Raw genomic sequence first — 22,957 nt, 5'->3', positions numbered from 1 at the left:
TACTTCGTTGTTGTGCAGCTGGAGAACCCTATACAACCTCTTTTTCGCAGTCTTTAATCTTTCCTTTTGCAGTCTCTGTTAGACATACATTAAAATTTCATATTCTGCCTTCCATACTGGTAAATACCATTCTGCTCTTCGACATTTTGGTATTCCTTAAAACTGTGCTGTGTTTAAATATCAGAATAACGGAATTGATGTTGGTGTCCTATCTTTGACCTAAGTCATAGGTCAGTGGCTTCACTGATTCTTGGTTTTCTTTCCCAGCTGCTTGGCCCTTTTTTCCCTCCTCTCTTCCCCATTTCTAGTCCCTTCCCCATAAACCTCATCTTCCAACAACAGTAGGACCTAATTAGAGAGCTTTGTCTCGGCTAGTTTTTAATTCATTGGCATCTCTAGACTATGTTACAGTTTTCCAAGGGGGCATCTTTATCTTACCATCTATTTTTATCAAAGATAATTGGAAAGCAGTGGTGTTAAGGAGTGAACTAACTGGAGCCACTAGAAGCCAGGTGAAGGCTGGTCACTGAGCATGACATCACATGAAATTAATGATTTACAAGGAGAATATCTGTTGGTGACAGCAAGGTCCTTGACCATCTCACACCCTTCAGAGTGTGAGTGGCCTCAGTGACTGCAGGAAGAACTCTCTGCTCATACAGTCTGTTTCATATAAAATACTGTGCTGCATACAGCCTGTTGAAGCCAGGACATCGCTGAAATTGCGGGGCATGTTGTTTGAGGCTGTCCTAAATAGAACTGGACTTTCGTAGAGCCGTAAGGTTTTAGTTTTAGCAGGTATTTGTGTGTCCTTTATAAAACGTCTCAGACTCCTTGAAGTCACTGAACTTAAAAAGCCAAACTGATTAATCAGTACTGCTTTGAATAAGTGGTTTGATACATCTGGTTACGATTGGTTGTGATCAGTGAGAGGTTTTTTGGGTGGGGGGTAGTGATAGAAAGCACAGACCCTGTGGCCCATCTGTCTGGCTTTGACTCGCAGCACCACTTCTTAGCAGGTCTCTATGACCTCAGGCATGTTATTCAACCTCTTTATACCTTATTTTCTCCTCTGTAAAATGGGGATTATCGCATTGTCCAAGTCATGAAGCTGTTACGAGGATTAAAGTAGTTGATACATGTCATCTACAAAAGAGCCTTGCACACAGTGAATGTTACATAAAACTATTAACTACTTAAAAACTCAGGTTCAGGAGAATACTTATTCTCCACCATGGCCCTTGCACTTTGAGACAATAAAATATGCTGTGCTGGTTTTTCTGTGGTTGTGGTTACACAAGAAGAGAGGCTGACGTTTGGACAACTGTTGCTCGTGGCTCTAAGTCATGGGATAGATACCCTTGTTCCTTCAGGAGTGCTTGAGTAGATAAATACTCCTCTGGGATTAAGTGTTAAGGAGTTAAAGACAAAAGTCTTACAATGTTTCCTTAAATATCTGTTTCAGCTGCATAAGATTAGCACATTTTTCTTGGCAAAGACCACCTTTTCCTTTTCTTGCTGGAATTTTTTTTTTTTTTTCTTCAGTGGCCTTTAGTGTTTTTCTTCCCAAACACTTCCTCTGAGGCTTCTATGTTTCTGTCATCTGCCCTCATTCTTTTCCCCGGGCACTTCCCTCCCACTGGTTCCCATCCTCTGACTTAAATAAAATAAAATAAAGGCAAACAAACAAAACACACACGCGCGCGCGCACACACACACAAACTTGTTCATTGATTGTTTAGCATATTTCCTTCCTATTTTGGATTCCCGTGGGTGTCTGGGACAATTAGAGTGGAAATGCCCTGGCAGCATGGGAAAGTCAGTGTGTCCCTGTGGATAGACGTGGCTCTTATAATGCAGGCAGGACACGTGATTGATGGGGTAACAAGAAACAGTGCCTGAGTCTGGTGCACTGAAAGCAGGCTAGGAAGCCATCTGCTTCTGTTCTGCAGTCACTGCTCAGTATTTGCAAGGAGGTTAGTTAGCTCAGGATTTGCCTTACAGTTACATCCCTGGAGGTATGAATTGTATGCTTTTGCTTTAAGTGAGGACATTGGTGGTCTCCCCAAAGCCTGGAACTCCAGGGTCTAAGCTTTATGGCTGTATTTATTCACAGATGGAGAAAGTGCTCAAAATCCTCATACAATCAGTGACATCAAGTTTATAACTAGGAGTGAGCTGGGTCCACGTCAGAGGCCCTAGAAACCAGCTCTTGACCGGGGCCCTCTCTGTACCTTCAGTGGCCCATATTTATTGTTTACTCATGCCAGGCATGTGCTGAATACGTTCGATCTGTTACTTTATCTCACACCCTATGGACGCAGCTCTTGTCCCCATTTTACAGATGCAGACACGTGTGGGTCTTCAGACTTTTTCAGTGTGACAGAGTGCCTTTCACATATGCTATGTGCACCTCAGAGAGCAGAGAGCAGCATGGAACTACTAGTAAAGAATCCAAAATTCATTTTTTTTTTTACGTTCTCCAGATAAAAGTAGGTTTTGGTTAAGAGAGTGGAAGACGGAATGGCAGCGACGTGACCTGAACTTGAGGATCGTTACATTTGTACCTGTTTAAAAGTTCATGTCTTCTAAGCATCCGGAGCCTTATTAATGAGAGCGAGTGACAAGATGACCTTTTATTCATATCCCCACTCAAGGACTCACAGCGAGTGTGCTTGTGGTAAAAGACACTGTTGTCACTGTGTTATGGGTTAGCAGTGTTAGATCAGGTGTTCGGTACCGTAATTATGATCCACATGTGTATGTAGGCCCTTAATCTGTCTGACATATGAATGTTTGAGATAAGCAACTGCCAGGTGAGAGAGAGGTCACTTACACACCATCCTACCTCAGTCTGCAAAACCAGGCTGCTTTGTCCTTCCTGGGCCCCTGGCCATCCTCTCCACACCTGCTAGAACAGGTGAAATAAATCCAAACAGCTTCGAGGAGTCTAGTACATCCTCCTGCTTAATTTAAACCCCAATCAAGTGTAATTATCAGAGCCGTATTACTTGCTGGCAATAATTTGCTTTGGGTACAACTCAGAGCTATGTTGAAAATTTTATTTTGCCTTCAGAAAATTGGTTTACCTTAAAAATTTCCCCCCAGATTTCCCCGTGGGAAGCTGGTTCTCTTAATTTAGGTATCTTGTAATTTTTCTCATAAAAAAATGTGTGGCATGTGATATCATTAGGTTTTTTTTCTAAATTGAAGAGACTTAAGTGGGTTGACATATGTGCTGCAATATAATTGTGCTGTGTTTTTGGAGCTCAAGACAGTAATTACATCCATAAACTTATTGTCTATGGTAAAATATGTTAACTGGTCGTTGACATAAAATTCATTAATTCGAATCAATATATAATGTTCTGAAAAGCTCTAACAAAGGATCATTGACTGATGGGTAGAATACAGTCAGAGACCAAAACATCTATGAACTGCTGTAAACATAAACATTTCTAAATAGCAAGTCAATATTGGGATTCCCAAAACACACATATCATGAAGCCTACAAGAGATTTGAACTATGACATGAGCCCATGAACTGAATTTGCTTGTTTTTAAACAGGTTGCCTGTATATTTTTGATCTGTACAATACTGAGCTGACACTCTGAGAGGATCTCAGAATTTCAAACCTTCAGACGCTTCCTGCCTAGTCACAGGTGTGGATGCTGAGGTCCAGCAGGGCTGAGTGACCAAGGGCCCACTTCTGTGCTTGTAGGAGACTGGCGCTCAGGTCTGCATTTCGCACTGGACCTTAGAGTGCCAAAGCTCCCTCTTCATAGCATCTTAGATTCAGTACAGACTGACTTTTGTCCTTTCCTAATGTTCAATAACTTTAAAAGGCAAATTGAAGGATACTTGGGCTGGGAAATGATGTTGAACTTCCTTAGGAATCCAATCCCAGGATTTTTCTTTTTACTGGAGACTGCAGACCTAAGAAAATCACGTTAATGTAAAACCTTGACAAAAGCACAGTGCCCATCATTAGATACGTGGTGCTTTACGGATAATACCTAATTTACCCCTTCAGTATTTCTGGGAAGCAAGAGCCAGAAGAGAGAAGGAGCACATGGCTTCTCAGCTCAAATAGTTGGCCTCTATTCCCTTTAAACAACGGGGCATTCCTATAGTGCTTCAGTGCTAATGCATGTACCATATTCGGTTCGGTAATGGCAATTTTTTTATGGGTCATAGTCTTTTTTCTTTTTCAATCCCAGTACAGTTAACATGGAGTGTTACATTAGTTTAGGTGTTCAGTATAGTGATTCAGCAGTTCTATACATTCCTTATTGCTCATCAGAATAAGTGTACTCTTTGTTGATCTCCTTTCCCTGTTTCACCCATCCCCCGCTCCCCCCCACTCATGTCCCCTCTGGTAACCATCAGTTTGTCCTTTATAGTTAAGAGTCTGTTTTTTGGTTTGTCTCCTTTTTCTCTGTTCTTCTGTTTTGTGTTTTAAATCCCACCTATGCATGAAATCATATGGTATTTGTCTTTCTCTGACTGACATTTCACTAAGCATTATGCTCTCTAGTTCTATCCATTTGTTGTAAATGGCAAGATTTTATTCTTTTTTATGGCTGAGTAATAGTCCATTGTGTGTGTTCCATTGTGTGTATAGGCACACACGCAAATACACACACATACACATACATAAATACATACCACATCTTTATCCATTCATCTATCACTGGACACTTGGGCTGCTTCCAGAATCTCACTATTGTAGATAATGTTGCCATAATCATAGGGGTACATAACGTATCTTTTCACGTTAATGTTTTTCTTTGGGTAGTTACCCAGTAGTGAAATTACTGGATCATATGGTAATTCTCTTTTTAATTTTTTGAGGAAACTCAATACTGTTGTCCACAGTGGCTGCGCCAGTTTGTGTTCCCACCAGCAGTGCACGAGGGGGTGTTGAGTTGCAGAAGTTCTTTATATATTCTGGATACCAACCTTTCATTGGGATGTTACTTAGAAAGGGAGATTTTAACGGTGGAACAACACATGCTGTTGAAGAGACTGGACTGGGCGGAGAAGAGAGAAGCAAAGCAGTCCCTGTGCTCGCTGGTGCTAACTTTGGATTATAGCTTCTCTTTGACCCCCAAATCAGTTTGTACCTCTCCCCCTTCCCCCATCATCTCCCTCCCCCACCTTCTTTGTCCCCACTCTGCCTTTCTCTCCACCCACTTCTCTTCTTTTTACCTCCTCTCTCTTCTCCCTCCCTCCCACCAGCCCTCTCTCCCTCTCCATTTTCCCTCCTTCTTCCTTTCTTCTCATCTCCCTCTACCCATCTCCTCTGCAGACCTGCATCACAGGGCTCCATGCCCATTGGCGTCAGGTTGGGGTAGGCCCAGTGAACAGGAACTTGGAAGCAAGGAGGGAGACTGAAGAATATGATAGAAGTCATTCTCTGGCTCCCTTCCCGTGGCATTAGCCCAGGCTGGCTGAATGCTCTTCTGAAAAGTAAGGGCACTTGTCAGTGACCCTCTATACCCAGCTCTGTCTTACACATTCTAGAAGCAGCTCTGTTCCTTTGCCTGTTCTGGCCCAGCGGTGATGAAGCAGCGCTACTGCTTTTACGTATTTGTAAGTAATTCCACTGTAAGTGTTTTCTTCACACCACCCAGTCTGAGTTCTGCATTCCGTTTGCTGCAGGAAGCCTGGCTGAAACATTGGGTATGAACCATTGGGTATACTTGTGCATCATGTGTATAAATGTGCTTCATTTATTGGTACGATAATTATTTATCTAGCCTCCACCCAGTGCCAGGCAGAGAATACATGAGTCCAAACTCCTGGCCTTGTGGAGCTTATAGGAAATAAAAGATGAGCACATACATGTACAACATAATGTCACAGAGTAGTGATTGTTAGGAAGTAAAGGAGGAGAAGGAGAAAGGGAGTGTTGATAGGGGGCTGTCTTAGGGGAGGGGACTGTGGGCTTTCCTGAATGCAGTGAATGGGCATGCTTTGCACACATACTCCTGGGAATGGTTTTTAGTGAAGAATCACAGGGAACCTGAGTTGAGAATCTGCTTGAAGAGCTCTAGAAACAGCACAGAGACTAGTGTGACCAGAGTGGAGTGAGAGGTGCAGTAGGTTGGGGAGCATAGGATCCAAACAAGTTCTAGCACTGGGCTCGCCATGGCTTTGGAGGCCCTGGAAGGACTTGGTTGAGTAGAAGGGAAATATGCTGGAGAGTTTGGAGGAAGGGAATATTGCATATGTTTTACAGGGTGGTTTTGTCTCCCTCTGGGAGAGTAGACTTCTAGAGACAGCAAAAGTAGCAGAAGGAATGTGAGATATTGCCGGAGTCTGGATGACTCGGATGGTGGTATGCATTGAATTGTGTCTGCCCCCAAATAGGTTGAAGTCCTAACCGTGTATTTCAGAATGTGATGTTATTTGGAGATAGGGTCTTTACAGAGGTATTCGAGTTAAATGGAAGATGTTAGGGTGATCCCTAATCCAGTGTAACTGGTGTCCTTATAATAAGGGGAAACTTGGAGACAGAGGTAGACCTGCCTGAAGAAAAGATAGTGTTCAAAGACACAGGGAGAGGAGGGCCACCTAGAGGCCAAAGAGGCTGGGACAGATCCTTCCCTCACAGTACTCAGAAGGAAACACCCTGATTGACCTCTTGACCTTAGACTTCTGGCCTCCAGAACTATGAGAAAGTGTTGTTTAAGCTACCCAGTGTATGGTATTTTCTTGTGGCAGCCCACGCAAACAATACAGATAAGTGGCTTGGATGAGGTAGATAATGGTAAAAGTAAGAAAGGTTGAGTTCGAAATGTATTATGCAGTTAAAACAGATAGGATTTGCTGACAGATTAAATATGGGTGAGTGGGGGGGGGGGGGGGGTTGGTCTCTGGCCCAGGAGATCTGAGATTAAGAATGAGGCAGTAAGGTTGACCCGAGGTTGTTGGTTAGAGCAGTTGGGCGAATGTTGGAGGTGAGGAAGGCTGCAGATGAGGTGCACTGAGGAGGACAGATTTCGGGGACAGAGGTCAAGAATTGGTCATGGACTCATCAAGTGTGTAATCCCTGCTTGATGTCTCAGAGTAGCAGTTGGGGTTCAGGGGGAGATGTTAAGGCAGAGTCATAAACACCAGTTTAGGGTCACCACCCACTCTGCCTCCAAATAACCATCACAGCAGCACCTGGGCTGCTCACTGCCACCACAGGTTTTGTGGACACCCCTGGTGGCACACAGATGACTGCTGTCAGTATGCAGATATTTTTATGTTGTATTTAATATATTTATATTAATATACATTAGAAAAAATGATGGGGCACCTGGGTGGCTCAGTCACTCAAGCATCCTACTTTGGCTCACGTCATGATCTCACTGTTCACAAGTTTGAGCCCCGTGTCAGACTCTGTGCTGACAGCTTGGAGCCCGGAGCCTGCTTTGGATTCTGTGTCTCCGTCTCTCTCTGCCCCTCCCTGCCTTGCACTCTGTCTCTCTCTCTCAAAAATGATTAAACGTTGAACATTGAAGAACACTTTTTTTTTTGAGAGATGGGGAGGGGCAGAGAGACAGAGAGACACAGAATCCAAAGCAGGCTCCAGGCTCCTAGCTGTCAGCTCAAAGCCCGACGCGGGACTTGAACTCACGAGCTGTGAAATCATGACCTGAGCTGAAGTCGGACATTCAACTGACTGAGCCACCCAGGCACCCCTGAAAAGAAATTCTTAAGAAAAAAAGTAACTAGCGGTATAAAGCCAAAATTTCAAGATAGTATGACTTAGACCATTGTCAAAAATGGAAATATTTCATTTTTTTTTAATGGAGCCATCTTTCAAAGTAATTAAAAGAGTAGCATGCACAGTAGATGTAATAGACATCGTGCATGGGAAAAATTACTAAGTGAATGATTGGTGTTTGGGATACAACCTAAAGTGCTAGGGTCTAAAGATTCCCATCTCATCGCCATCTAAGTACCAAGTCCTTGGTGTGGTTTTGAACCGTACGTCAAATCCATCTGATTTGGTAGCTAGGGACCGGCATTTGTTTAAAAAGAAACTACACTAGATGAGAAAATAGAGTGCCTTGCTGGCAGTATTGTCATGGACTGTTGCTTGACATGAAATGTATTTCTCACTGAGCATCGTAGTGGCAAAAGTCAGAAAGCCCCTGTGTGAGGGTTTGCTTTCACAGGTGGGAGTATCCCTTCCTTTACCCCATTTTGGCTCACCTGCTCTTGACAAGATTACTCCCCATCTTCACAAGGCAATTAATTATGGAGGTTTTCATACATTATAGTGGGATTAGTTCTATGTGTTTCAGAATCCTACCATGTCGTAATCGAAAATGTGTTTCCACTTCCAAATGGTACATTTCTTGCATTACATGTTCATTTGGGTTTTTGATCCTTATTTTGATATGCTTATAATCGTTAAATGCCCTGAGCTTGTGAATTCTTTCACTCCATTTGTTCTTGGGGAGTGTCTTGACTTTGCATGGGCTGGATTACTTTGTAGACATGCAGGGGCTCCTTCGCCAGCACCTGTTGGCTGTAACTTCACTGTATTTTGGTGGACTGTTTAGTGAGCGCTTCAGATGGGAGTGAAATCTATTCATCACAGGCAAAACGATGTGTCCGAGTTCAGTGAAAAAGTTTATTAGCTGAACATGCACGTGATTCTTTCCAAAATGAAAATTGTTTGGACGGACTTCTAAGAAGTCGTCTGGGAGCCCTTCACACAATTATGTCTATTGTGTTTGTTTTCTTATATTAAAATATCTAGTCTAGAAATGTCCCATGGTACATTCTTGTTTTTACAATAATGGGGCTAATGACAAAATTACAGATATACTTGGTTTAAAGTTTTTCTTGTGGCTCTAATTTTGAGATACAGGATCTTTTTTTTTTTTTTTTTTTTAATGTTTATTTATTTTTGAGACAGAGAGAGACAGAGCATGAACAGGGGAGGGGCAGAGAGAGAGGGAGACACAGAATCTGAAACGGGCTCCAGGCTCTGAGCTGTCAGCACAGAGCCCGACGCGGGGCTCGAACTCACACACCGTGAGATCATGACCTGAGCTGAAGTCGGACGCTTAACCGACTGAGCCACCCAGGCGCCCCGAGATACAGGATCTTATACCTGGCTTAAAGAACTAGTGATTTTAGTCATCTGATGTCAGCTACTAAATTCACTGGACACCTCTTATTTCATGCCTGATAAATTGTTTTCCACAGAGCATTCTTGTAAGTGTGTTTGTGTGATGCAAATTAGGCTAAAGTACTATGCCATCAGATCTGTAATGTTCAGGGAACAATAATTTCTTTAAAAAAGTATGATCTGCAGTGTTAAGGGATGTTTCTAATTTCTAAAATGACTTACTTAACAGGAAAAGCCTTGAGGAAAGCATTTAGCATGGAGATGAAATGTGTCTCATTAAGTTTCCAGATTATGCACATGTCAACACTTCCTATGTCATTTTTTAATAGTTTATTTACATAACCGTGGGCTGCTACTTTTATTAGTGGTGGTTATCACAGCAAAAGGATTTTGGTTAGGTTGACCTAAGCAATATAATGTTTCCACAAAACTGATGGTGAGGTTTCTACCCCTCCTTCTCCCGCCCCCTTCCCTTGCAGTAAAGAACCCCTATTTACATATGTAAATTAAGCTGCTCGGTGGAGAGCCCCTTGGGCCACCCAGGTCCAATCTGTTATTTTGCTGATGTTGATGGAATTAGCCAGGAGGTAAATGCTACCCAGAGACTGATGTCTCAGTCTGCAATGACAGATACCAGAGTCTGAAGGCCGTCATTTAGGAGGAAAAATGACTTGTTGGGACTCAAAGTTTGGGAAAAGAAAAGTCACAAATTTTGTCTTTAATGTTGGCCTGAATGATAGAATTCACTGTTTTCCTTGAACATGGAAAACTATACTTAGAATTTTTTTTTATATATATATATAGGATGTTGGTTTCCTGTATTACTGTTAATAAGAGCCCTGTTTACTTTTTTAAAAATGTCAAGTATTTCATAATTGACTTTATATAACTGCCTGTACTCAAAGACGTGTTGTTTGTATTTCCCCTGGATGTGTCAGGGAATCTGGCCTGTAACAAGACTGGAAAATGGGAAAGAACAAGCTTTTAAATTAAGGTCTCCATAAAGTGAAGAAGCAGGCACGTCTAGCTTCTAATGAATTACATTCTTCTCAAAAGGTTTTATCCAAGACATGGCAATGCACATCTTTCCACAAGGCCTCAGTGTCATCAAACTAATTCCAGAATATGTGAGTACCTGACCGCCACTACCTTCCCCCCCCCCCCCCCCCGCCCCGTGATAGAATACAATGTGACTCTTCTATTGAAAATTAAGATTAGTTTAAGATAGGAGTCACATGGAGAAAAACTTGGTGCGAGCTGTGCACATTTCCTTTATTTTCACTCCATATGCGATTCATTAAAATGACATCAATCCTCCAGGCTGTTCTTTGGTTTCTATTAAGATGTATTACTAGAATCTGTATAAATGTATTGATTATTTCATACACATATTTGTTCACTGCAAGCAGACTGTTGTCACAGATTCATCGCACTTGATGATAAATGAGATAAAATGGAAACCAGGTTTCGAAAACCCACCTACACCTTCCCCTTCCCCCCCTCCTTGAAGGATGTGGTTACTCTCTTTAAAACCCATCCACAGGGGAGGGAGTTTAAGATTCAGATTCTAGTTTTAATATCAACATCTGCCCCCTGCTGAGTTCATGGTGCAATTAGCTAATTAAAAAAAAATAACATTTTCACCTTGCAGTCAAGAGAAGAGCAATAAACCACAGGCCTAGGATTTAGTTAATTTGCACATTGACTGTAATTGTATATTTAACGCCAAGATTAATTTTTTTCCTGATGAGTGGAAGCCTGGCACTGTGCATTGGAACTCTTAAATCAGTTGTCATCGTTTCTTAGGGAGGTTAATAAGGGCACATAGATCTCCAGATATATTAATGAGGATATTTATTTATTTTTATCTAATGACTTCTTTTAGGGAGAAAAACCATTACACCACTTTCTGATAAACCATTAAATTTAAAGGAGAATTTTCAAACCCAACTAAATAATCAAGTGATTTAAAAAACCTAAAACTATCTCCCCTGTGAAACCGTTGATTCCTTATGGTGGGAAATCATATTCAGGTTTTGTTTGTTCGTTTGTTTTTGTTTTGCCAAATATTCAGTGGATTAATGAGCATCATTTTTGTTGTTAAACCTTCGGTATATTTTCTAGGTCAGCTGAGATTCAAAACTATTTCCTTGGACTCCTTGAGAACAGGGTAGGGAAAGAATGCATGTTGGCAGGGCAGTGACTAGGAAAACCACAGTCCTGACTTGCAGTGCGCTCCTTAATGACATTTCCTTTCTGAAAGGTAAGCATTCTACTTTGGACACTGGAAATAGTGATTGTTGGCATTTCAAGTGGCTATGATTGATCCCTATGTTAAAAGTAATTGAGCTGTTACTCCTAGAAGAAGAAGAATTCATAAGTATTGTAATATAGATACTGCCTTCTCGCCTAAGTAGGTCTTCTACTGGGATCTGTCAATAGGTTGGAGACAATGCTAACATTCATATGAGGGGCGTTTTGCTCCCTTCCTGGTCCCTCAGTTGGAACTGGGGCTTTAAGCCCAGGGAGTCTTTGAGACCTTCTCTCTCTGTTGCTTTGATCTCATCATCACTTCAGTTGATGCTCACAGTGGATCGTGTTTGCTGCTTAAATTCTTGAAAGAATGGAGATGTGAAATTGTATATAGTTTATGTGGACCCCTATTCTAAATTTTTTTTTTTTTTTTTTGGTAAATGTGTTTGGCATAGAATAAGCAAGGGGGAAGTATTAAGTCTTCCTGTGAGATCCATGTGTCCTGTATATATACAGGGTCATTAATAGGACTGGACTAAGGAAAGACCACCCTTCTATATAGATTACATTATTAGCTTAATGCTCAATCTTGATTGGAGCCAATAAGATTTAATTGCACTCAGGGTCAGAGATTTTGGTGACTGTCAGACGCCAGGCATTCTGCCAGGATGATGCAGACAGGCCGCAGACTCTTCATGGTTTTGAAGAAGACTGTGATTCCTGTGTCATTTTGGTGATACCCAAAGGGGTGGCAAGTCTCACTGTAAGAATGCTCCTTGAATGCCTTTTGTTATTCCAGGAAGATTGACTTTGTGCTCAGGGAAATCACATTCCAGTTTTCCTTGGTATCCTTGGAATATAATTAGAGACAGTAGCAGATAAGGGAAAAAAATGAAGATTTGGTGGGAAATGCCTGGATACTGGGCTGTGTTGATAACTTTATTACTCACATGTGTATATATATAGGGCTCATTTTAACAAAAGGACTTGAACATGGTAGGTGCTTCTATGGGGGAAAACGTGGTGGTGTTGCTATTGGATGTCAGCTAAAAGAAACAAGTACAGTGCCGTTAAACGCTGTCCCTCTCCCTTTTCTGACCATTTGCCATCATCCCACACCCCACCTTCTCCCCTTCCCATCTCTTGTTCATGCCCCATCTTCCATTCACTGTCAGGAAGGGCAGCCTCCGAAGAGCCATTTCAACTCCGCCCGACATCGGCAGAGACTAGTGGACCCAGCTGCTTCAAAAGTGAGTGTGTCCCGTTGCCCCAGGCGACGGGTGTGCATGGTGGTGTGGTTCCTCTGTGCAAAATGAAGCTGTGGGGTTTTACATATGCTGGTGTATTTGAAGCTCTTAGAGGAAGCAAAGTCTGCTCTATGAATTCAAGACCATCCGTACCAGCGGAGTTCTGGTTTTAACAACCAGCCCTGAAAACAAACAAAACCCTGATACGTAGCATTTGCTGGTTTCTGTGGATACTCCTACCACAGCCAATTTCAAGTACTGCTGTGACGAAACTGACCTCAGAGGTGGAAAGAGATGCCTGGTAGAGCATATGTACATAGTTTTTCTACCATAGAGATGAAATTGACATAAGCCCTAGTAAAATATAACAAAATAATTAGGCAGTGAATCAGGTTTAAAAAAAATTTTTTTTAATGTATGTTTATTTTTGAGAGACAGTGCACGAGCGGAGAGTGGCGGTGGGTGGGGTGGCAGAGAGAGAGGGAGACACAGAATCTGAAGCAGGCTCCAGGCTCTGAGCTGTCAGCAAAGAGCCCAAGGCAGGGACTTGAACTCACTAACTGCAAGATCATGACCTGAGCTGAAGTCGGACACATAACTAAGTCGCCCAGGTGCCCCAAAAGTGAATCAGTTTTAAATATCTGTTACCTTTGTTTTCACTATAATGTATTTAATTATGAGTTTAGATATTTTTTAAAATAATTTTTTAATGTTTATTTACTTTTGAGAGAGAGAGAGAGAGAGAGAGAGAGAGAGAGGGCACAAGCAGGGGAGGGATAGAGAGCGGGAGACACAGAATCTGAAGCAGGCTCCAGGCTCTGAGCTGTCAACACAGAGCCCAAGGCGAGGCTCAAACTCACGAACTGCGAGATTATGACCTGAGCCGAAGTGGGACGCTTAACTGACTGAGCCACCCAGGTGCCCCTCAGTTTAGATACTATTAATTCATAAAAATGGCTGTGTTCAACAGCAGACGTGTACAACTCCTAAGGTATTCAGACTTGGTGAGGGTGGGCTCCAGGGTTACATTTCTGTGTTATATATTTGTTGAGAATACTCTTATGACAGTTTGGTCATGCTCCAGTCTTAGGTTCTCTTTAATAAATAGCAGTATCCACAGAAGAGTGGCTGAGGTTTTGGGTAAAGCTTGCTAATCCCACACACCTCGAGTGTGCCTCCTGCACACAGACTTTCAGTAAGCAAACATGTACCAGCAAATGGGCACAAAGCATTCCTGTAGCCTGTCCTGTAAACCTGTCCTGTAAACCTGTCCTGTCCTGGTGAAATCCCTGCTTTCTGGCCTCCAGCCAGATCTTTTCAGCAAATTCCACTCAAGGTCAGTGACCTAACAACTTTACAGAGTCAGGATTCTCTCACCTTTGTAATGGGCATCTGACAACAGGGTCCCTTGACCCAGCTGCTGGATATAAGGCCATTGAGCCTTTGGTCCTCAGGTACCAGTCCTGAGAGTAGAAGTTCCAGACTTCCCTAGATTCTTTTTTTTTTTTTTAAGTTTACTTATTTTTTTTTAAATTTTTTAAAAAATGTTTTATTTATTTTTGAGACAGAGACAGAGCAATGAACGGGGGAGGGTCAGAGAGAGAGGGAGACACAGAATCTGAAGCAGGCTCCAGGCTCTGAGCTGTCAGCACAGAGCCCGACGCGGGGCTCGAACCCACGGACCGTGAGATCATGACCTGAGCCGAAGTTGGATGTTTAACCAACTGAGCCACCCAGGCGCCCCTAAAGTTTACTTATTTTTGAGAGACAGGGAGCACACAGGGAAGGGGTGGATAGAAATAGAGAGAGAGACAGAGAGAGAGAGACAGAGAGAGAGAAAATCCCAAGCAGGCTCTGCACTGTCAGTGTGGAGCCTGACACGGGACTTGAACTCGCAAACTGTGAGAGTATGACCTGAGCTGAAATCACGAGTCAGATGCTTAACTGAGCCACTCAGGTGCCCCAAGGCTTCCCTAGGTTCTTAAGCCCTGTTCTTGCCAGAATAAAGAATATCTCTAAATTGATTTTGCCTCCTTACCTTAAATACCACTAGTTTCAACAACGAGAGCCTGTTTATTACACCCATTATGCCAATCCAGAAGCCACTGATTTTGACTTCAGCAATGAAAACCCATTTCGTGATGCCAATTGGCAAAACCTCTAGTGTTGACTGAAATGTGGATACCTCTGATGTAACACTAGTTGACCACTCTGGGGTAGTAAATTGTGATCAGGGCCACTGACAGTGGTATAGGGGATAAATATAACCAATGCATAAAATTACATTGCTTATGCTGAAATATTTGGAAGTGGACTCCAGATGTCATAGCCCTTTGTTACATTTGTTAAGTGCCTAGGGTGTCCCCTCCCCAAGCTCCTTCAGATGATTTGCTTTGGTTCATAACGCTTGTGATGAAGTCATGGAAGTTCTGTTGGTGTGTGAGGGGAAGAAATAAGCCAGCTTTGAGTACGTTGGATGGTTTCATCATGTGAGAAGTGAATTTTGCTGAAGTAGAGCACAGCTCAGAATATACGAGGTCTTTCTTGGACCGCACCTAAGAGTTTTAGCTATTGAGGTACTAACGCATCATGTTATACCCAGTAGGTCCCCTTGGTCAATGGTGTTGTAAGGACTCCACTCAGCATGTGCTTTTGTTCCTCCTCTTTGTTTCTTCTTGTATTCCTTTCATTCTTCCTTGGCATTTTTAGAAATACTGTGCCTCACCATGCAATGTATTCCCTATTACACTACAGGTTACCTGATTTTCTTTTAATGGCGGTGAGACTCTTTTTGTTGTTTTGTTTTGAGCAAGAGTCATAGCTTCTTTTTCTAGATAGACTTTAAGAGGAAGTCATCAAACTACTGTAAAGAAGTTACCTGGTACCTTAATGTGCTATGTGACTAGGTTCAGCCATGTTGCCAAATAAGGTTTAAGGGTCGAGTCCTTTTCTCCCCCAAATGCCACAGTACTAGAAATTTGAGAAGAGCCTAAAAATCTTTACATAGGAAGTGATGGGGGAAGCCACTGTTAGTTGTGTGGATATGTTACTTGGACAATAAATAGCAAATGGAAATGTGCATCTGTGTAGCCAGTGACCTTTCATTATAAGCACATTGCTTTAGAATCTGCACTGTATCATTTTCAATTCAGTAACCTGAGCTGTAGTAAAGAGCTCTTGCAAATTACAGGTGCCCACGTTCTGGGGGTCAGAAACAATTTATGGTAAACCAGCTGCCAGATCTCTTGAGGGCCCTGATTTTGTTGGGAGTCGGTGTTGTGTAATCTTGAAGGAAGTGTGATCAGGTAGAAATGTTCAGTTTCCCTACAGCAGTTAGATGGTGGAAGAATATACTAGCCTGGGCTGTGCATCGGGACTTGCCATAAACCAGCTTTTGGGGTAGCCATTTAACACTGAGCCCCCATTGCTCTAGATTTCTCATCTGTTAAATGAGAGTATATGAAGTGTTCTCTTCATCAAGCCAAGCAATTATTTTTCTTTTCCCTCAAGGCTATTTATAACTAGTCACTTCACCATTTAGTCTGAGATTTTTGAATGGCATTTCTCAGTCCTAAAGCCCATCTATCTACCAATGACATCATTCCTCATTACTTGCAAAGCATTATTATTAGGAGTCTCCTATCAGTGTCTTCAGTGGAAGTTAATTTTTAGAACAGAATTATGTTAAAGCTATGGGGAAAATATGGACCAGACATAAGGGGCTCATTGTCTGCTCAAGGAATTTGCCTTTTTTTTTTTTTCCAGTCTGGATTTTTTTTTCTCTCAGTCTTAGAAAGGCTTTTGTGCTTTAAGTATAGGAAAACAAGCTTTTAAATCTGTTTTATTTGAATAAGAGTAAAGGGGTAGGAAGAAATCAAAGGTAAGTAATGTACCTCTGATTGGCTAAGCTTGTCCTCTGGGAATTTCTAAAATGTCTTTCACTTTGAGAATATGCTCACCTGTCTATCCCACAGTATGAATGCTCTAACACAGTAAATGAACAAAGAATGAAGCAAAACGAGCACTAGGAATAATAGTTCAAAGACCACAGTGCAGTTATTTGTGGAACTGGTAAAGGCCTCTGTTAAATAAAAATCAATTTGATATGGGAGCATCAGGGACATGATCTGGGGAGATGGGAGGTCCACGAGGAAAGAACACAGGAGAAAACAGAGGATTACTTTTCAAATCCTCTGGCATTTCAGCACAAAAGGATGATGAAGAGTTATTCTCAATGAGCTGTCATTTTCTGTTGGTGGCTTTGCTGATCCAGAATAAATAGGTTCATAAAGATCATACTTAAAATTAGAGCATGTGAGAGTAAATAGTGGTAGGCATAGCATCTAATAAATTTCAAAACCAGAAGGTATTGGAGCATTCTGTCCTCTTTTATTTTATTTTTTATTTTTTAATGTTTATTTATTTTTGACAGAGAGAGAGAGACAGAGCATGAGCGGGGGAGAGGTAGAGAGAGAGGGAGACACAGAATCCAAAGCAGTCTCTAGGCTCTGAGCTGTCAGCACAGAGCCGGACGCGGGGCTCGAATTCACAGACCGCAAGATCATGACCTGAGCCGAAGTTGGACGCTCAACCAACTGAGCCACCCAGGCGCCCCTTATTCTGTCCTCTTTTAAAAAACAAGCCAAACTTACCCTGAATGCACAGATCATCCAACTACCAAAAACCCACATATAATTCCAAAATATATTGTTTTAGTCTGCTGTCGGGCCTGAAAATATTTTATACTAATTCTCAGCAATTTCTCTACCTTTTTCTAATGAGAATAAGGTTTATAAAACCTGGGCTCCCCTGCTGGGAAAATCAGCCCAGAGCTATCTCAGGGCAGATGGTCTTCTTTTCTCATGACCATAAACACTTTAAGATTGATCCTTGTTTCACTTTTTTACCTGTCTGAAGAGTAAATGTCTTGGAGACCTTAGAAACCAGAAGAGGCATGAAGCTATGGTGAGCAGAGTTCACGGTTGCATAGATGATGTGGAATAATGGCAATGTGAAATCAGGGCATTGTGTTTCTGTCTGTAATAGCAAAAAAAAAAAAAAAAAATAGGTTGATTGTTGAACACTACGGGATTTGGTTTTAAAATATCTACATTTTGAGCCTTATTATGTATGGAGTTGCTGGATGGTAATGAATACACGTTCCTAGTCCCAGGGATTTCAAGTGTTAAAGAGTAATTTCTTTTTTGGAGGATGTAGTACTTGTTACCCTAGTTTAAGGAGGTTGGAAGACGAGGAAAGGTTGGAGAGACCCGTTGGTGTCATGATTCTGGGGGTATTTTAGTCGCATGAAGTGTTGTATTGTGTAAACTTTTTTTACAAAGGCTTTTAGAGGTGGTAGATTTCCATCAGAAATTTTTGAGGCAGTTTATAGTTTTTGTTTGTTTTCACATCAGCCATCTACAAATTAACGTTGGTGACACTTAAAATGGGCAGGAGTCCATATGTGAAACTTACCAGCTGTGTCTTTGGACCAACCATCGAAAGAAAGCCTCAGTTTCCTCCTCTGAAAATTGAGGAACAAAATAATACTCGTCTTCTCAGATTGTTTTGAGGAGTAAATGAGATCATGGATGAAAAGTTTTTCCCACACAGGCAGTTAAGGACTGTCCAACAAATTGGAGCCATCCTTTAAGTTATGATTACTGTTATCATGGTTGTTATTTAATTATTATTCAACCAGAGTTTTTTTTCTTATTTTGTAAAAAAAAGGGTTATTTTACACCAGCTGATTTTTTGAGGTAAAATGTCTGCATTGTTAAAAGTGTGTACTTAGGAATGCGTACCATACACTCAGCAGTCTGTTAGGTGTGGAGGAATGCTCCTCACAGGACTGGCTGCTTACCTTCAGGATTGTAATATAATTAGCAAATAAATAAAGCCAGGGCAATAATAAATTGTGTGGTAAACAGTATTAGTGCGGTATTGATTTTGAATCGAAATCTGTGAGTGGCAATCAGAAAAGGCCGCCTAGAGCTCGTGAATTTTCATCTGGTCTTGAAGGAGGAACAGGACATTGTAAGCAGCATGAATGTAGACATGAACATTCCATACTGCCCACAGTTAAGTTGCCCGCCAGACTGGAATGGAGGGAGTGTGACGTGAGATTGGTATGGAAGGCATGGCCTTGAGGTGACCCTCCATGGGGGGGTTGCACACAGGCTTTGAGATCAGGCACATGTGTACTGGCTAGGAGGCTGAGGGAAAGGCTCGTCTTTCCTCATCAGTACACTGGGGGAATAATACTCTCTGCCTCATCACGAAGGTTGTTGTACCAAAGTGGCCTCTTGCAGCCATCCCATAGAGTTGGAAGGCTGTTTAGGGGAGTAGACTGGCAGCTCTTAGTTAAACTGGGCGTGGTCTGCCCCACGGCCCAGCCGTCTCAATCTGGAAAAAGTGGCCTCTGTCCAAGGACATGTGCACAGATGGTTCTTGCAACACTGTCGTTCCAGAAAGTTTGGGGGCATTGTGGGTGTACACAGTTGAGAGTGTGACTGAGAAAATAGGCTGGATGCCTCTGTGTAACGCCCAGTGGTTGGAAACAGCAGCCGGGAGGCCTGTAGCAATGAGGAAAGAGCCTAAAACATGTCACTGTGTGTAAACAAGTTTAAAACTTCACTTCTCTACTACCGCACTTTGATTGTCAATTAAAAATAGATGCACAGCAGGGCGCCTGGGTGGCTCAGTCGGCGCCTGGCTGCAGCGTCGGACGTTGGCTCGGGTCATGATCCCATGGTTTGTGGGTTCAAGCCCCATGTCAGGCTCTGGGCTGACAGCTCAGAGCCTGGAGCCTGCTTCGGATTCTGTGTCTCCCTCTCTCTCTGCCCCTCCCCCACTCGTGCTCGCCTCTCTCTCAAAAATAAATAAACATTAAAAAATAAACAGACACACACCATGTAATTGACATTTTTTGGAATTCATGCAGATAGCTGAATACCCATCCAGGGCATTTGAAAGGTTGCTTGGTGTCTGGGAATGAGTGGAAAGTAGTGTCAAGTAAATAAGCTGACGGGTAACCATCAGGGGCTCTGGGCTGAGCAGAATGATAAACCCTACCCTATCTTCTCCACTTGAATGTCCGCAAGCCACCGCCATCTTAGGCCAGGAGGTAATGTTGTCACGGAGACTCGTATGCTGCGCAAGTGAAATCAGCTTGGTGTGATCCTGGGATAGCTAACACTTACACAGCCCTGGCGTGTGCCCCACATGGTTCTGGGTGCTTTATACCCTGGGCTAATTCCTTCATTCCTCACAGCAACCTTAGGAGGGTGGTACCTTAAGCACCATTTTGTGGGCGAAGAAACTGAGGCATGTTCTGAGCTTAGATTGCCTACACAAGATCCCACAGCTAATAAGTCAGAAGCCAGCATTCAAACCCAGTCAGTTTGGCTTGGAGTCCCAAAATTCAACTTGAGATTCTTCATGGCCATGAAGAAAAGAATGAATCACTTGTAATGTGGGAAGACATGATGCTCTGAGTGTGAGGTCTCTTGTCATAGCTGAGGGAGGGAGGAATAGACAATTTCCCATACATGGTGCCCTAGGCACGTGTCTGGCAGTTGGAACTTTGTGGACACTTTTGTTTTTCATTGTGTATGTTGAGTGTCTCCATGTATATCATACTTTATGTTGAAATATCTTACACATTCCGAAGTATACAGCTTGATGAATTTCTACAAACTGAACAATCCTGTGCAGTGAGCATCCAGACCCAGAAACAGAACAGGATGGGCGACCCCACTAAACAAAAACTTCTGTCATTTTTACTGGGCACTAAGTTATGATGCTGGAGAACAGCCTCATGAGGACTATAAGCCTTTACAAGCAAAAACAATCGAAATATAAAACGTTCTAAAAAATTGCTGCAGTGGTTGGGTATTTCTAAAGAATAAGAAAAAAAAACCTACTTTTCATTGATTTTACCACAGTGAGTTGCTTCTGTGAGGTCTGACTGAGGAGCAGAGACAACTCATGAAGGAAAGCAGGGAGGTCTTTCAGTGAATTGCCGGCAACCTCCTGTTATTAAAGCGTACAAGAAATGGAGCAGTGGACGTTAGTTAGACATAAATAGATAAAAGCTACTATGATTTGGATCATAAGGAGGATCTTCTAATGGGCAGATCAATGATATTTTCATCTCTGCTGTCAGTTTTTTTAACTCTATTGGGCAGCCATCTTTGATGTTCACTCTCAACTCCTGAGGGCCCCATTGGTCAGCTATGACAAGAGACCTCACATTCAGAGCATCATGTCTTCCTACATTACAAGTGATTCATTCTTTTCTTCATGGCCGAGAAGAATCTCACGTTGAATTTTGGGACTACGCTTATATGGTGATCTTCTCTCCGGCAACCTGTGTCCAGTTCACTGCCTCTGGCAGGAGAGCACAGAGAAGTTAAACAATCGTACAAGGTCACAGAGCTAGGACAAGGGGAAGCCAGGGCTCAGAAGCAATTAGTCCCTGTACTTGGCCTCCATGTTATACGCTTGGCCACCACCATCGTAGTGATGTGGTTTGAAGTGTTCGGGTTCGGAGCTGCTGGCCAAGAAAGAATTCTAAAGTGCAGAAAGGTGATTTTATTACAGCATGGGGACAGGACCCGTGTGCAGAAAGAGCTGGCCTGGGGTTGTGAGGAGTGACTGAGAAGTTAAGATTTTCTGTCCTGTGGAGGGGAAGGTGGTGTCAGGGTCCCAGGAAATTGAGTCTCTAGGTTCCTGGAAGGTTGGCTATTGATAAAATTCCTTTTTTCCCATGTAAATCATTAAGACAGTTGCAGATTGATGGAGTCTCATGTCCTGCATGACTGTGATCTCTACGTTAACCATTTGTTTTTCCCCTTTCCTTGGTTCTTGGGCAGCCAGGAGTGCCTGAGGAATGTCACAGATGTCCCGCCTTGGATGGGACATGGGGAGGGTCACAGAGGGATAGCTTGTGCTTTGTCCTCAGCTTGCCTTTTGCTCTCTCATCATTAGGAGGGGCTCTGCCTCTTTCCCAGGGGGTGCCCTGTACCCGCCAGTATTTCTCAGGGTTCACAAGGAAGGCATCTGCTATCCTTAAGGTGTTGTTCTTTTTGTCTGAAGTGCCAGATACATCCCTTGGCCTACATACCACTCTCTTCCATCTGGTCATCCACTGCTATAAATCTCTGTATTGCTGCAAAGTGTCCGAAAGTGTTTATTCTCCTTATCGTTGCTGTGTGTGTTTATCCCAATTTATGAGGATTTTGGCTTTGACAGAATTCCACACTCCTCTAACAATTCAGTGAAAAATCGGGCAACAGGCACCCCATATTTTTTTTTAATCCTAACATCTCTATACTTAGACACATACAAGTAATTCTGAGGGAAGTGGATTCTACTCATTCTGTAAGGTGTGATATAAAACCACTACTAAAGCATTCATATTACAGTGCTAAAACGTATCTTTTGGAATTCAATGCCAGTAGAATATGCTTAGCATCCTTTTTGTAGTCAGATATTGGGACTTCGTGTTCTGATTGAAGGTTAGTACAGACTGCTGCCTTTTGAAAAAATCCTACCTAGTCTTTTAAAACATATTTTTACTGAGATATGACATATATTAAAAATTTTTTCAACATTTATTCATTTTTGAGACAGACAGAACATGATTGGGGAGGGGCAGAGAGAGAGAGAGAGAGAGAGAGAGAGAGAGAGAGAATCCAAAGCAGACTCCAGGCTCTGAGCTGCCAGCACAGAGCCTGACGTGGGGCTTGAACCCACGGACCATGAAATCATGACCTGAGCTGAAGTCAGATGCCTACCCAACTGAGCCAACCAGGCGCCCCAATATGACATATATTTTAAGCTTGATATTGTCCTACAGATCTTAGACATTGATTCTTCTGTAAGAGTAACACATACCCAGAGTGTCTGGGTGGCTTAATTGGTTAAGTGTCCAACTTTGGCTTGGTCATGATCTCCTGGTTTGTGACTTCAAGCCCTCCATTGGGCTCTCTGCTGTCAGCACTGTGAGCAGAGATCCCACTTGGGCTCCTCTGTCTCCCTCTCTCTCCCCTTCCTCCACTTGAGCTCTCTCTCAAAAATTGACATTAAAAAAAAAGAGTAACACGTACCCAAAATGTGCAGATGTCAATGAACTTTTATAAGTGACTCTACCCATGTAACAGCCCCCCACAAAACAACAAAACCCCAGTTTTCAGAGTTGCAGTTTTCAGAATGTTTTAAATTTCTATTGTTATTTTCAAAGTTTTATGTCTTTCCTGATACTGCTTTCCAGCACGTGATTCATTATCCAGTTTGGTTTTGTTTGCCTTTGAT

At 42.4% G+C, this 22,957-nt stretch overlaps 1 protein-coding gene across 10 annotated transcripts in view; it reads left to right on the top strand.

The window, feature by feature from the left end:
- MAST4 (microtubule associated serine/threonine kinase family member 4) overlaps positions 1-22,957 on the top strand; it is a 563,317-nt gene that overhangs the window by 243,884 nt on the left and 296,476 nt on the right. For 5 of the 10 annotated variants that reach the window (XM_053907300.1, XM_053907299.1, XM_053907304.1 and 2 more), the window contains exon 4: positions 12,569-12,643. The exons of the other annotated variants lie outside the window; for them this stretch is intronic. In XM_053907300.1, the coding sequence (XP_053763275.1) occupies positions 12,569-12,643 (75 nt within the window). The remainder of the gene's footprint in view (positions 1-12,568; positions 12,644-22,957) is intronic. 10 annotated transcript variants of the gene reach the window in all.

This window comes from Panthera pardus, unplaced genomic scaffold (assembly GCF_024362965.1).
Source record: "Panthera pardus isolate Hobbes unplaced genomic scaffold, ASM2436296v1 HiC_scaffold_2, whole genome shotgun sequence".
NCBI classification, from domain to species: domain Eukaryota; kingdom Metazoa; phylum Chordata; class Mammalia; order Carnivora; family Felidae; genus Panthera; species Panthera pardus.
The sequence above is the reverse complement of the archived record's forward strand: the minus strand, read 5'-3'. Positions and strand labels throughout refer to the sequence as shown.